This window comes from Pholis gunnellus (assembly GCF_910591455.1).
Source record: "Pholis gunnellus genome assembly, chromosome: 3".
Taxonomy (NCBI): domain Eukaryota; kingdom Metazoa; phylum Chordata; class Actinopteri; order Perciformes; family Pholidae; genus Pholis; species Pholis gunnellus.
Genome location: NC_136529.1, coordinates 11,882,550 through 11,898,161, shown reverse-complemented (window position 1 = coordinate 11,898,161; position 15,612 = coordinate 11,882,550). Strand labels below are relative to the sequence as shown.

The 15,612-nt window shown below is 42.3% G+C and overlaps 1 protein-coding gene across 4 annotated transcripts in view; it reads left to right on the top strand.

The window, feature by feature from the left end:
* kcnab2a (potassium voltage-gated channel subfamily A regulatory beta subunit 2a) overlaps positions 1-14,494 on the top strand; it is a gene marked incomplete at its 5' end in the record, with an annotated part of 40,914 nt that extends 26,420 nt beyond the window's left edge. For 3 of the 4 annotated variants that reach the window (XM_079186135.1, XM_079186134.1, XM_079186137.1), the window contains 13 exons: positions 546-589; positions 925-962; positions 1,249-1,328; positions 5,404-5,448; positions 6,029-6,073; positions 6,280-6,323; positions 6,583-6,669; positions 8,114-8,199; positions 8,500-8,620; positions 8,858-8,952; positions 10,081-10,201; positions 12,381-12,469; positions 13,597-14,494. In XM_079186135.1, the coding sequence (XP_079042261.1) occupies positions 546-589; positions 925-962; positions 1,249-1,328; positions 5,404-5,448; positions 6,029-6,073; positions 6,280-6,323; positions 6,583-6,669; positions 8,114-8,199; positions 8,500-8,620; positions 8,858-8,952; positions 10,081-10,201; positions 12,381-12,469; positions 13,597-13,686 (985 nt within the window). In that variant the 3' untranslated portion in view covers positions 13,687-14,494. Of the gene's footprint in view, positions 1-545; positions 590-924; positions 963-1,248; positions 1,329-5,403; positions 5,449-6,028; positions 6,074-6,279; positions 6,324-6,582; positions 6,696-8,094; positions 8,200-8,499; positions 8,621-8,857; positions 8,953-10,080; positions 10,202-12,380; positions 12,470-13,596 lie in introns of all 4 variants that reach the window. The other variant, XM_079186136.1, reaches the window with a different exon arrangement.
* Positions 14,495-15,612: the final 1,118 nt, after the last annotated feature.

Here is a 15,612-nt window from a genome sequence, read left to right as displayed (position 1 = left end):
TGCTGTGATTGTCAGCAGAGGGGTCTGTCTGCGCTGTGATAGGCTCAGAGACGCCAGCTTTAGGAGCAAGTTGTTGTCAGTAGTCAAGCTTCCGTATTGCTGTGGGGGGATTTTAGTCAGATGGCGGCTGAGGGATCCTGGTGTGCTGTGAGAAATTTCAGTGGATGTCATGGTGGGGCTGCTTAAGACCCACTTTCTCTCTGACATTTCACTGCACACACACACACACACTCATTGTCAGCACACGTGTTACTCTCCTTCCTAACGTATCCAACATAGATGTGTCAGCACTGACATCCGTACAAAACCCCTGTTCTTGTCAGCTTCCATAACTTTAAGCTTCCATTGCAGTAACAGGCTTTCCTGGCATTACAAAGGAGTGATGGGGTTGTTTATGTATTTATCAATCACTCAAATCAATTTACAAATGAGGCTTAAAGTCCTACTCTAATGGTCATAGCCATCGCCGGAGTGCAATATATACCACAAATCACTGCCACCTTAGTGCTGCATCAATGCTAATGTAATTCTCTCTGTTTTGACAGAAATCTTGGGAAGTCAGGTCTGCGGGTGTCCTGCCTTGGATTAGGTAAGAGACTTTTTGATCATGAGACACACTGAGACGTTTGCTGCACAGCCAAAGAATTTGTCTAGCAGATTTGTGAGGGGAATTCATAACCCCACGGTCCTTTATCCTCAAATAGGAAGAAACGAGTCTGTTTACACAGAGTGTAGTTCTGTGGGAAGTTCCAGTAGTAGAAATGGCTCAAATATACGATCCAAACTGTCTTTTTTTTAAGCTAGATCGTTTCTTGTTACACTTGTGCAGAACTTACAGAGTATCACTGTTCACTTGCTCATCTGTGTGCACATGTATGTTTCTATACTTGCACTCTGACCCCACCTCCCTGTCGACCTCTGTAGGAACATGGGTGACGTTCGGTGGACAGATAACGGATGAGGTGAGAGCAGATGGATTTTGTCATCCTCCATCAGTCAAAGCTGGGGAATGGAAACCCTCCACATGATCTGGCCCATCCTGGGTTGCTCCAGAAGCCTATCTATACTTGTAGAGAAATCATATTGCCGGAGGGAGTCCACAGTCAGAGAATAAACACGTTATAGGAAGGCAAAGCCACGGAAGCCTTTTTTTGTCTTACTAATAATTGAAGTCTTACCACCTCACATCAGCGGTCCCTCACCCCATCCTTCCCCCTCTCTGTGCCTTCTCCCCTGATCTCTCAACAGATGGCAGAGCAGCTGATGACTCTGGCCTATGAAAATGGCATCAATCTGTTTGACACAGCGGAAGTCTACGCTGCTGGGAAGTGAGTATATCCTGAGCCACAGGTCACATAGCAGTGAGCACCAACACCACATATTACCAAAACCATAAAAGCAGCAGGTAGAGATGATATAGAAGGCTTGAGTACCAGGTGTGTACCCACGCAAATAGTTCCAGTGTGACGTGCAGAGGCTTTTACATCATTCTTGTACAATTGGACTTTGTTTGAGCTAGTCAAGTTGTGAGAAATTACTTTAGGGCTGCAACAACGAATCGATAAAATCGATAAAAATCGATTATCAAAAGAGTTGGCAACGAATTTCATTATCGATTTGTTGTGTCGCGCGATTATTACGCCACTCAATAAGTCGTGGAGATGTTTGAGTGTTCACAGCAGGCCCGGTCGCCTGAACACCGCAGCTCGGAATAATGGAATAGGACTCCGGTTCTGTAGCTGACGCTGACCGGCGTATAAACGTTGCCATGACAACACCGGAAGTTGATTTACGCGATTTGTATTATTTTTTGTTTATTTCTGCAATTATAATACATTACATGTATTGCCATTTTGGGTACCTTGTGTTAAACTCGTAACTGCTTCGCCGTTGTTTTACTTATGATAGACGAGCTTTTGTTTTTGTAACATGACCATTAAACCGGAAGTTAAGCGGAGCTCAGAAAGATGAGAAATGGCGGGTGAAAACAACGATTTTTTTCTTCCCATTCTGTTATTCTACTGCTGGTCTACCAGGCGAACACGGTAAAGTTTATTCAGTTAACTCATTAAAGTACTGTTATACTTGTAGGTGATAAGAGACAGAGTATGTTGGGTAACCCACTGAACCCCACTCCTGATATTAGTCCATTTCTTTTTTTAAATTATTACTTTAACAGCTCAGGGATGTTCAAGCAACCAGTTTGTGCACTTTCTGAAGATGTTTTGCACTGTGAATTTACACTGTCAGCTCTGTTTTTGAAAAAAGGGTTAGAAATTAATGCTTTTTTGTTTTTTTATCCGATTCATCGATTAATCGAACAAATAATCGACAGATTAATCGATTATTAAAATAATCGTTAGTTGCAGCCCTAAATTACTTTAATAATTCATTGTGTCTTTCCAGGAATAAAGTCCTTTGTACTGCACAATCCATATGATCACTGTCAAAGGTTTTCCATGAGACTGAATAGTTTTCAGACAGTGGACGCAAGAGATTTATGTCTCCACCCTTGATCTTCAACCTGAAATTAAGTTTGTCCTTTTCATCACCACCACCGCCACCATTGTTGCATTCACGAGGGTTCAGATATTCATAGTCATGGTCTAAATTTACAGGACAGCCAGTGTTGATATTTTTAACTTCAGAAAGCAGCCTAGTGCTGCCTTATTGCTGTTTATAGTGATGCTTCAAATACCAGCATGGATTAATCTGTCTCTGTAGTAATTTGGGTGCTTTGAAATAATCTAGGGGATTATCCTTTGCAAACAGTATCTCTGATTAACAGAAACAACTCCTTTTTTTTTTTTAATCCTCCCAAGAATAGCCTAGTTTTGCCCTTATGTTTGGGGAGATGCGTCAGAGTCAATCAAAACAAAACAAAAAGACGAGAAACATGCAGCATCTCTCTGTGGTTTTCCTCAGCAGCTGTTGTATGCTGAACGTCATCACTACATGCTTCAGTATTCCGGGGGGGGGGGGGGGGGGGGGTTGTTGTTTTAGGATGGAGGACCAAAAAAAATTGATCTTTGAAACAGAAGTTTTACCAACAATGACTTTGATCATCGCGCCTCCATAAAACAGACTACAGTTTGCGAGAACGGACAAATCTGTTACGACACGTGCAAATGTTTGTGACGGCATGTCACACCGCTCGGTATGTGTTGCACAGGTGTTAATCCAGATAACGTCCGCTGCAAAGCAGCGAAGAGGAGCTTATATTACACACATACACGAGAGTAGAACAAATCACACACTTTGCTCATCAGAATGGGGGAAAAAGAAGCTTTCATGTGAAGTCCTTGGTACTGGCTTACTGCGATTGCTTCATCAGTCAGACTTATAGTACGTAAAGTGGTGCTGGTGGCTGTACAGTCGGCTGCTGTAACCTTGACTCTGTGTTGCGAGCGTGGAGGTTTGTAAGCTGCGCTCACACTCCTCGTTCTGCTCATGCACAACACATGGCAGTCGGCTGTTTGTTTGGCATGCGTGTTGTGGTCATCAAACAAACATTCAGCACATACAGATATTTAGATATTGATTGTGATTCTTAACCAGCGTATCCTTTGCAATATGCAGGCTTCTGTTTCTCAGAAATATAAATATAAATGTGTAATTGCTCAAATAAACATGCTCTGTGTGTCCCGTGGAGCTGCTGTTATCAGCCAACACATATGGCAGCAAAGCATTTAAAAGTATGCAAGTCATTTATTTCAGGCTTAGGCATTTCGCTCTCGATGCATAGTAATTGCATGATATTGTCTGAAACCAGTGACAAATTGGAAGCATAATTACAGAAATCTAAAAGTAATAAAATATTGTAAAAGCATGAATAATGCAACATTATGTTGTTAGTTTCTGTCACAAGTCATCACATCAACTCGGCGCTGGAACAAAGACCCAATTAATGAATGAATGAATGAATGAATGAAGAAAGTGAACCTGCTCAAGGCACACTGAGTCCAGCTGGCAGGGTCTAATATGGCTAGTAGTAGTACTTGTGCTGCTTTTTGGATCAGCAGATCGTACCGGTATTTTTTAATACGTCATAAAACAAGAGGCACAATAAATATATATATATATATATATATATATATATATATATATATATATATATATATATATATATATATATATATATATTTGTGCGTGTCCTTGGGCACGATGTAGTGTGTGTGAATGGTTAGATCCTGATTGGCAGGTCGGCGCCTTGTATGTCAGCCCCTGCCATCAGTGTATGAATGTGGTTGGGAATGTACAAAATGTGTAGAATCACATAAAAAAGATAATGTAGTTAACCTTCAATAACTCGTCCTGTCGGGGAGAAGAAAGATACAAATATATATATATATATACAGGGTAAAATTGGAGGGAGATGAGGGTGTGAAATGTTTAATTGTTAAATGTTTATTAAGTAAAGATTTCACACCCTCATTAAGAGGTTAATTAATTAAATATTATATTTACAAAATGAGTGACAGTTTGTTTCTCAGTAATAATGCATTAAGAAAGTGACATCCATTGTAGAATTTCTGGAAATCTGAAAGCTTTCCAAATAAACATCTATTTTATATAATTTAATCACTTGTGTGTCGTCCACCCTAAAGTAAAAACAGGAGTTATTAGCTCGCTGTCTGGCCATCTCGCTCCACGGTAACTTTCCCGCCAGCCAGACTAGGGCTGCAACTAGTTGTTCCTTTAATTTAATTCCATTCATCTGCAGATGATTTTCTCACCTAAAAAGCTGAAACTAGTGATTGTTTTGAAGCTTTGCTTAAAGAATTCTGATTACCATAAGCACAAGTCCGACACTCAGAATAGCAGCAACACTAATGTGCTGTCATAAGTGAGATAAACGATGGTCCTTGTAGATTCCAAGAACACTTCTGACACAATAAAATAAATACAACAAATGTATTTTAAAACTGCATCGATTAGAGCAGCTGGCTTTATTCATCAGTGCACCCAAAATGAATCCAAAAGAAATGTCTGTAGTTGCATTGTTTCTTTTCTCTAAGGAGCGTCCAAATACCTTTCATGTGAGACACAGAGTAAGAGGACTGGAGAGAGATCCTGCTGACAGGTCTTTGCCCAGCCCTAATGAGCCCCATGTTGATCATAATGTCACTCATTAGCACCCCTGTGGCTGCTAATGAGTGACATAGTAGTGGCTCCGCAGCACAGCTGGTCCAAGGCTCTGCTGGCTCTGACCTAGCAGCTAATTCCCACACATACCAGTCCTAAACAGGTGCTCTTCCCACTGAAAGCTCCTTTATGCATTATCCAGTATGTGTGAAGAGTTGGACTGCTTTCTTTCATTTAAAATCATGCCTCAGTCAGGTGTCAACGCTCTTATCATTTCAAAACTATCTGTATTTAATCTTCTCTCCGTCTGCTTCACAGGGCAGAGGTGGTGCTCGGAAACATCATAAAGAAGAAAGGATGGAGGTATGAGGCACACTGGAATTGAGTTTGGTGGTGGAGGGGGGGTGTTAATTTCCGCCCCAGCCAGCATCCCTAATCTTGTATCATCTCCTTCCTTGCACATATTGGGAGGCTGTGTGTTGTGAACTTGTGAACTGGAACAGTAAGGTAGGAAGATGAAAGATTAATGCGGGCAGCCGTGCCATGCCCACACTCCTGTGTCCCTCCTCCCTCAAAGAGGCTGAATAATGGATGAACCTCTAGTCCTTGTCGTCTATTTTGTCGGCCCTGGAATGACATTGGTATAGCACTGTCAGATTATACACCTACGAACACTCGTTCATTGGCGCCGGTCGAGTTCTGGCGCGGTCACACATATTGCATATTGTGGGATGTGGTTGCGTGTGACACTGAAAGAATAATGTAGAAGCGCATGATTGCCCAGAGGGGGTGTCGGGGCTTTTCATCCTGCTGTTACGACGTATAATATATGGTTTGTGTAGACTTTAGATCTCACCAGCTCCTATTCATGAGTTGTTGTTTTTTTTTTGCTATAATTCTCAGTGTTTGGCAGATGTTGCAACAGATGTGTTTTCATTTTCAGACGTTCAACTCTGGTGATAACAACAAAGATCTTCTGGGGTGGAAAGTAAGTTTCATCTGGCTGCTTCTCTGACTCAAATGAGAAACGACCCTCCTGTATATTGTTTTTAGTTTGATGCTCCTGGTAATGGGATCATGTGTCATCCGAACTGATTTGTTGTCGGGTACTTTCAAAAATACATTTGTCAGATTTATCGTTGGGGCCAGGTCACGTCGTTATTCTGTTTATAATGTTTTTGTTTGTTTTTTTAGAGCAGAGACTGAAAGAGGTTTATCCCGAAAACACATTATAGAAGGTAAGTAGCAGCGCCACGGGTTATTGGATTAAATGCTGAACCTGCAGCAACAAAATGCTTCCTAATTAGATTCTTTGGCTTTTAAGGGAATCAATGCTTTTTATTTTTATAATTGACACACTCTTGGCGTTGCAAGGAAACTTTTGGGTACAATAAAACGTTTGTTTTCTGCAGTATATAGGTAGTTTTATGAAGAAAATAATAATGTAGCACAACAAAGATTCACTATTACTATTCTAACTGTGGTTCTTATTTCTAGGTTTAAAAGCTTCTCTAGAACGACTGCAGTTAGACTACGTGGATGTGGTTTTTGCGAACAGACCGGACCCTAATACACCTATGGAAGGTAATTCTATTGTCTCTACTTTATCGGTTTTGAATTATCACCACTTTTCTTCTCTTACACACTTAACCATGTTTTCCTTATGTCCTTATGTTTTGTCATATTGCACATCATCACCTCTTTTCTGTCTCTATGACTACTGCAATGCCAAGACTCCGATAAACAAACCTCTTGTAACTGAAATATCTATTTTTAAATGCTACGTGTTGTCCTGGTGCTTCCGCCTCCACAGTCAGAATGAGGATATACACTGATGCTGGAGACCTTTAAATGGCAGAGCGCTAACTGTGTGTGGGCTCAGCTGGTCACACTGGATGCATCTGCTCCAGTGTCGGAGTTCCCCTTTGGGTTACGGAGTTCGGTCAGAGGTCACCTTCCTGCCTTCAGTTTGATGCTTCACTGCTTCGGCTCTTTCACAATACTTTAGTGTCTTGTTAGTCTGGAGTAGCTGGTGTTGTTTGATGTAAACGTCGAGGCAATTCTCTTGCCCATCTGCCCTTTAAAGATTGCACGCAGTTCACATGGACGGCTTTGAGTTTATGTCTTCAAAACAGGAGTTGGACCATCTGGTGTGTTTTATTCTGGCTGTAGCTGAAGGGCAGTGTGCAGAATGAAGAAGTGGTGACCTGATGTTCTGTCAGTTTACAGAGAAACCCTCTTAAGCCAAGTGCCCACTAGATGATCGGAAGGCTGATCTGGTTGTCAGAGAGACTTTTCAGAAACAACACATCAGCAAGGTGGATGGATGGAGGGATGGATGGAGGGATGGAGGATGATTGAGGGTCGACACGCTCCTGTTTTATTGCGCTCTGGTGCTCCTGATCTTGTCTGGGACACCCCCGATCGTTATCAAACATGCTTGGTATCTTTCCTTGATGTAGTGCCACTTTGATCAGTGAAAATACGGAAATTAAAGTTGGGTAATGTAGGTTTTCATTCGCCGTCACACCGATATGTCCGTACAATGAACCTCCTATCTAATGGCTTTATACTTGTCTTGCTTTTTAACCCTCTCTGCTTGAAATACATAAGCTGTAGTCCAGTTTGCCAACGTTGTGAAGATGCCTGTCATCTCTTATTTATTTCACTGGGCTGCTCTCATCTTCCCCTGTAGCATGTTGCAGATCACAAAGAATCTTGCTGGAGTTTTACATCGATGTCATTCAAGTGGGCCTCGTCATGAATAGATGTCACCCTCATCAGTATGAATCACTCCCCATTAAAAAAAATCATCTTTCCCACTTCTCTCCTGAATCATTCAGTCCATTTGGATTGCAAATGATCTCAAATACGTCTCTTATAATAATACAGAACAGCTCAGATACACACATAGTAGACGCATTATAAAGAATGTAAAACAGCAGAGAATATAAAATGCTATAAACACAACTGAGCCACTCCAGCATTGATAGTGTTTTTTAACATTTGTGCATGTTTGTACTTGCAGAAACGGTTCGAGCTATGACCCATGTGATAAACCAAGGCATGGCCATGTACTGGGGAACATCCCGCTGGAGCCCGATGGAGATAATGGTGAGACTCAGTGTGTCCGTGAAGACAACCAGCCAAAATAATCAGAGCCAATGTTCATTTCCAACATTCTTCACATCACAAAGATTTGAATTTATTACATGTTCCTGTTCCTGATCTTCATTGATGTTCCTCATACTATATATATCCTACTTATATAGTCTGACATTTTTACGATATATTTCACTATTTATGAAGTTTTTATGGCATACTAAAATATGACTTTTTTTTGATGACATATTATACTATGACCTTTTATGCCATACTACTGTATATGAGCCTAGTTTTTATTTCTTCCTTCAGGAAGCGTACTCTGTGGCGCGACAATTCAACCAGATTCCTCCGATCTGCGAGCAGGCTGAGTACCACATGTTCCAGCGAGAGAAGGTGGAGGTGCAGCTACCGGAGCTCTTCCATAAGATAGGTGAGCAGTAATGGAGTTGTGGCTTCGGTTGAGGTCTACTCAACCTCGACCTCTATAGGCTGCGGCTGCGGCTGCCAGGTGACTGTAACAAATTCTGTACAAACAATGCAGAGTTTTACATTTAAATTAGTATTATAGTATTTTAGAGAGCCGTGTTTCCTTTTCCAAAGACAAAATAAGGGCTCCAACTTTATAAGGAAGTGAGGGTGTCATGATGATTACGTCCTTTGCTCTCAGGTGTGGGGGCCATGACGTGGTCACCACTGGCCTGTGGTATCATCTCAGGGAAATACGACGGCAGGGTGCCTCCCTACTCTCGGGCCTCTCTGAAGGTAGTCAAACCTTGCTTGCTGGTTTCTTTATCTGATCATCCGTGCTGGTGTCACCACTCTGTGTCTCCCTACTGGTTGCTGGTTTGTTTGTCTGTTTGTTGATTGTGTGTGTTATGTCTTTCAGGTTCTGTAACTCTGTGCACACCTCGCTTATCTGTGTGTTTTCGTGCCATGGTTGACGCCATGCACTGTGCACCTCTTCCCAAGCCTTGTTGTTCCACACAGTTTGCCAGCAATTTAGAGCACGCACACGAGCACACACACGATACAAACATACACACAGAGCAATAGCAGCACAGCATGTGACCTAACTTATTGAAATGTTTTTTTATTTAATTGGACACTATGGATACCAACACTATTTAAACTTCAACTAAATTAGTCAGTATGTTATTTCAGGCAATATTTTGTTTATATTTTGTTAAGACTTTTGTTTTCCGATACGCATAATGGAACTTTTATTTTATTTTTATAATTTAACTTAACTTTTTGTTTTTAAGAATATTGAAAAAACAAGATTTTTACACCCAGAGTTTTAACCCCAAAAAGGTTTTTGGTCAAACAGGTCTTCACCTCTGCGCTACACAGAAGCTAACACCTGACTTAATGCAACACTGTGTCGTTGATGTGTGTAGTGGCGTGGCATGTTGTGTATCTGTGGATCGTGTGTCAGTGACTGTCTACTAGAGAAGAAAGTAGTTCTCCATTTTGGTGTTGTGCAGTACTTTTGGTGACTTGTGTGGAATGTGCGGCTTCCTGTTTGGTTCAGTGTTGTCTGTGGATGTTTGTGGTCGTTCGGCTCCTTGATTATTCTTACTGGTTTCTAATTTGTGACTAATAGCATTATAATGTACACGATACTTGTAAACGTTACTGTTTTTACTCAGCTGAGCATAAACGGATATACTTAAAGTAAATTTCAGTAATGTTTTGAACTTTTATGATAATAATGAACACAAAGTTTTGTATTTCAGTAAGTGTAGCTGTGGCATGTTTCCCTGGCTGAGGTGTAGACAGCAGGAGACAGAGTCGCGTGTTTAAAAACAGGCCCTGGTGACACCGGAGCTGCGGCGCAGCAGTGTGTGAGCAGGGCTGTGTTTTTGAGCAGGTGTGCTGTGTTTTCGACAGGGTTACCAGTGGTTGAAGGACAAGATCTTGAGTGAGGAGGGCCGGCGTCAGCAGGCGAAGTTGAAAGAGCTGCAGGCAATCGCGGAGCGGCTGGGCTGCACTCTGCCCCAACTCGCCATCGGTACGCAGATACACTCTGCCGCTCTCTCTCTTTCTGTCTGTCTGTCCGTCCCTCTGCCTCGGACGGGCCGAGGTCAACATCGCTCCAGCAGCTGTCTGGTTTGACTGTTGAATTGTTGTGTTGTCGTGTGTGTGTGTGTGTGTCTGTGTGTGTGTCTGTGTGTGTGTGTGCTGTAGCTACTGTCGGTTTTAAAAAGTGGTTAAGGAGAAAGAGAGTAACACGACAATAGTGAGGAAATAAAAAGTAAGTAGTGTATATTAAAGGGACTTAGACTATAAATTGTCGCTCAGGGACCAATAGGTGCTAACATTGATAGAATATACAGTATTTGCATCTAAACAAGGATCTTACATTACATCATACATTAAGACAGTAATGTAGATATCAACACAAGACTGCAAACATGTTTACAGTATGTCTTTTTATACGCAAGCCAGTGGTGTAAACGTGTATTAAACAGTTTCCAGTGACAGCATTAAAATAGCATCCCAGACATAAATCCAGCAAGAGACTGATATCGATTCACTGCTGGGCAGGAAGGTGAGAGTGTGCAAACCCTAAAGACGTACGCTCTTGCGAGGGCTGTTAAAGTGTCAGACGTTAGCGACGCAGGCGAGTAAATCTGGGACTCCCTCGCCTATCGCAGCGCAGATCACGACAGATCTTTCACCCTCGCAGTAATGCAGTGTCATAGATTAGGTTTCACGGCCCATTAGTGGACACACTCATCTCTCCCAATTACCATTAATCCTTCCAGCGCTCCTGAAGGCATGCAGAGGAGGATTTATGTCCATCATGTAGTCCTCTACATCACTGTGGCACTCCAGTATTGAATAAAAACTGTATAACAATGATGGACTCCTTCCTGCCTCTGGCTTGATATTGAGGCCTGGTGCTGCTGGAGCAGGTGGTACATTCAGGTGGAGGTTGTGAGAATAGAGTGAATTGATGCTGTGGGTTTCTCGGTGGCCTGAGGGAAGTTCTGCACCTGCGTCAATCCTTTGGAAGATCTTCAGCCGTTGTGTTTTTAGGCCATATTGTCATGTTGTTAGAAGATTTGTGTAAAATTATAATCCCACTATTTTTACAGCTAAATTCTCCATCCCTTTATGCAGTAATCTGCTTACAAGCTTATTTTCCAAAAGCATGAATTTGTATTGCATGAGACAGCTCGCTATTACAATAGCGCACAGAGAAGAGGTTTTTTGTATTCCGATTTCGCAAAAAATATATAGTTTCCTACACATTACGAGCAGAGTGCAATATTTGAATATATATATATATATATTTATTAATGGTCAATTTTGAGATACTTGTACTTTGCACTTCTACTCCACTACATTTCAGAGGGGAATAATGTAGTTTCCACTCCACAGCATTTATTTCACATATGGGTGCACTGATGTGCCGGATTGGCATCGGTGCATATACTGACCTCATTAAACGGATCCGAATTCAGCCACAACATTACAGATTTCTTTTGTCATTTTAAAATCCTGCTATCAGTCACATGTATTCTTTATTGGCAGGCTGCTGACTCAGTTTTTAAGTGCCACAGAAAGTCTCAAGTTACCTACATAAAAATCCTTGATGCAAACCGATTTGAAATTTAGGAAAAAGAGAACCGATACCTGATCAGTAGTCCGTATTGGCAGGATACCCTGAGCTGAGGTATAATGTAGTTAAAACTAATTTCCTTTTGAACATCTAAATCATTAAAATGCTGCTGCTTACACGTTGATCCTTAAGTCCATAATAATAAAACAACGTATGATAATGCAAGTAAACACTCAAGTATTTTGCTGATAATACGTCTGCATTCTAAGGAGTATTTTTATATTGTGACATGTAAAGAGTCTGTGTACTTCTTCTTCCACCACTTTGTGAATGTTAGTGTGATGTGAAGTTGTGGCCGAATTTTATTTAATTTGTATGTTTGTAATTTGATTTGCAGTAACTGGCGTGTGTTCGTGAAGTATAGTTGTGGAAATGTTTGTGTGTGACTCTTTGCGAGTGTGTGTGTGTGTGTGTGTGTGTGTGTGTGTGTGTGTGTGTGTGTGTGTGTGTGTGTGTGTGTGTGTGTGTGTGTGTGTGTGTGTGTGTGTGTGTGTGTGTGTGTGTGTGTGTGTGTCCATAGTCGTGGTTGGGGGTGTCATTGCTATTTGCTGGTCTCCTGCAGCGTGGTGCCTACGGAACGAGGGGGTGAGCTCAGTCCTCTTAGGGGCGTCCAACACCGACCAGTTGATGGAGAACATAGGAGCGATACAGGTGAGGCCACAAAACGAGTGTGTTTGTACTTCTGTTTGTTTTTTCTGCAGAGCAAATTACTTGCTCAATTTGTGAAAGTGTGACCCGACCCATTTCATAAAGTCCATATTCGTGCCTTACAATCCGTAACAGCAGCTTCCTCCCGTGGGTACGGCTCGGCCTCGTGGGCAGTTTGCTGCTGCACGCTTGGGTGCTTTACTGTACCGAGTTAATAAGGTCAGCGGAGTATCGTTTGCCAGGGGGACTGGAGACGAGCTTCCTGTCCTGATAAGATGCACTCTTTTAATGTGGTTTTCAGACCGGTGGGGGTTTACATCCTTTCCTCACATTATGTCTGGCCTGCAGTAAAGAGCATACGCTTTTCTTTTCTGATGCTTTGTGTATCCTCCCGTGCGTGTGTGTGCTATATGTGAGCACACACCATATGTCTCCTCTCCCTGAGCACATTTGATATTTCAGTTTTGAAATGCTATGCTCACATATCTTTAGGGCTTACTGGGGCACACAGTCCTTCACCCTATAAAGTAAAGTCCATGTAAAAGTACATTTTCCTTTCTGTATAGTATTTATTTAATTTCTGTACTAATTATTTTATATTTTCTACATGGGAGTAGTTCAACTATGTGTATATTTTAAACAGTTTTCTGTAAAACAGTAAAAAATAATAATTATATAACAACAGGGAGCATTCTACTGTGTAACAAGTACTTTTACTGTACAGTACATTTAGCTAGTAATACTTTCACTTGCAATGGAGTATTATTGCTACTTTCCGTCGCTGTATAATGTCAAATAATTTACACTGCAGCTGGATGTGTGGAAAAGAATGTGAGAAAAAGATTCATATACAAATTAAATAAGCTGCAGATGAGCCATAAAACCATCTTATAATTTTGGTTGCTTTATTTGAAGTAATGAGCTGGAAGTAGTAGACAGGACGGCCCAATGTCGGTTACAACTAGAAAAAAAACTCAAGTCACCGCTCAGCGCTCTCTAGAGGCCGTGATGTGCAACTGCAGACAATTTCTGCTGATTTTCTCTGTGACCGACAACGACCAAAACCACTGACAGCGCTATATATAAGTGAGGAGAACATATTCACCATCTCTATCTCTCTCCTGACGCAGGTTCTTCCAAAGTTGTCATCGTCCATCACACACGAGGTGGACAGCATCCTGGGGAACAAGCCGTACAGTAAAAAGGACTACCGCTCCTAACGCACAGTGCGGCCCCGCCCGGCAGGGCTGCACCCGGGCTGCAGCCGCAGCGCCCCACCTTTGCCTGATCCTCTGTTTGCTTGAGCTTTTACTGAGTGAGACCCTGGCGCATGAGTCTGGCCACACCGAGGTCACCCAGGGCACCTCATTTAGAGTTACAGGGATAAGATAAGGAAAGGGGGTAAAAAAAATACAGTCACCTCCACAGAAAGGGAAGGAAAGAAAGACAAAAGTGGAAGGGAGGTTAGGGATATGCGCTCATACTTAAATCAGTTATACATTCAATTCAGCTGAACGTATTTTCGAACCATAGAGAAAAATACCTTTAAAAAAAATAAGCACACGCTTGCTTGGCAGCCAGATTTCTCTTCTTTTTTTTTTTTTTGCTTTTTTTTTTTTAGAAAAATTGAATGCAACTAAAAGGAAGATTACGTTCATACTGTATGAATATATGAGAACTACTCAGTTGCACATGTACCATAGCCATGCATTTGTTCCTTGGATGTTCTGTTTACAAAACACCTGTGTACTGTAAGAGTCTGTCAAGGTTTCTCTGTAAAACCTCTTGTTTATGTTGTGGACATTGTCAGTGTGTGAGCCTCGTCGTGGGCTTTAACAATCAGCACTTTAGTATTGTCAGCGTGGTGTCGGACGGTAGTTCTAAAGAGGCGAGAGGATGGGTATTAAAATAGTCTAATCTCATAGCCATTGCACTATAGAGTCATATCTCCTGATGAGTCCCTCTCCTCCTCATCCTCGCTTTGTGTCTTCACTGGCAGTGCGTTTGTCCAGCCTGATGCTCCAACACTCCAGCTGTCTAAGCGTGGTGGTGGTGGTGGTGGTGGCGGCCATGATGATGATGAGGAGGGGGGAGGGGGGGAGGAATGAGGCGCCTCCTCTGTCCTGACCTGTGAACCGTCCATGATGACGAGTCGGGAGCGTGGGATGATGCGTCAGGGCAACACGTCTGCTGCTGAAGAGAGCAGCCATTTTAACGGTAGGAACTGCAGTCACGTTGGATCAAATGCAGTGTCGTACATCACTGTGTCGCCCAGCCTCTGATCTCTGTTTTCAGGCTGAGGGTTTACTGTGCAGGAAAGTGGTCGTACCAGTGCTGGCTCCACATCTCATGGAAACCTCTCCTTGATCAAATTCTGCTCAAGTAATTTTGCCTTATTTACAGTGGCATCAGACAGCGCTGCAGGCTTTTGGCGTAGACGAGCAGCTCGACCGCTGTCCCTTTTGGCCGACTGGTCCCGTGCCCCCCCCCCCCCTGTGAATGCTGGAACGCTGACTGGTGGAAGTGGCATCAGTTGCGAGTGTGTCCAGTTAATCAGTGGGTAGCAGCAGCTCAGGGAACAGAGCAGGTGGTTTTATTCGTGCGTTGGCGTGCACATGGTCAGGAGGTTGTTTTTACTCGTCTGTCTTTCTTTCATGTGTGGACACCGGGCAGGACCAGTGGCATTTAAGCGTGGCTTGAGCCAAAGATCTTCTTCATCTCTCTTTGAAGACACACCCAAGTGTTTCACTCTCACATCCTGCAAGATTATAGAACTCATCTTGGCGCATGTGCTATCCAGCTTGTTATCTATCTATGATATGGACTTTACTCCATATATATATATACATATATCTTTACTTGAGCACACTGTTATACTAGTTAACAAATATGCCCTTCAGATACAGAATGCATAAGTAGAGCTACTTGCTTTAGGATCGATAAGGTTTGTTTCAGGCGACATGTCAGAACTATTACTGCAGAATTTGACGCAGCCCTCCATCATTCTTTCTCCTTTGGGTGGTCTCTTACTGTGATTAAAGCACAAGTGGATAGCATGTGATACATCCTCAGAGCATGGGCCCCTTTTTACCCAGCCTACAGTAGCTATGGGACTAGTAAGGTGACGCTACCCTGCTTACTAACAT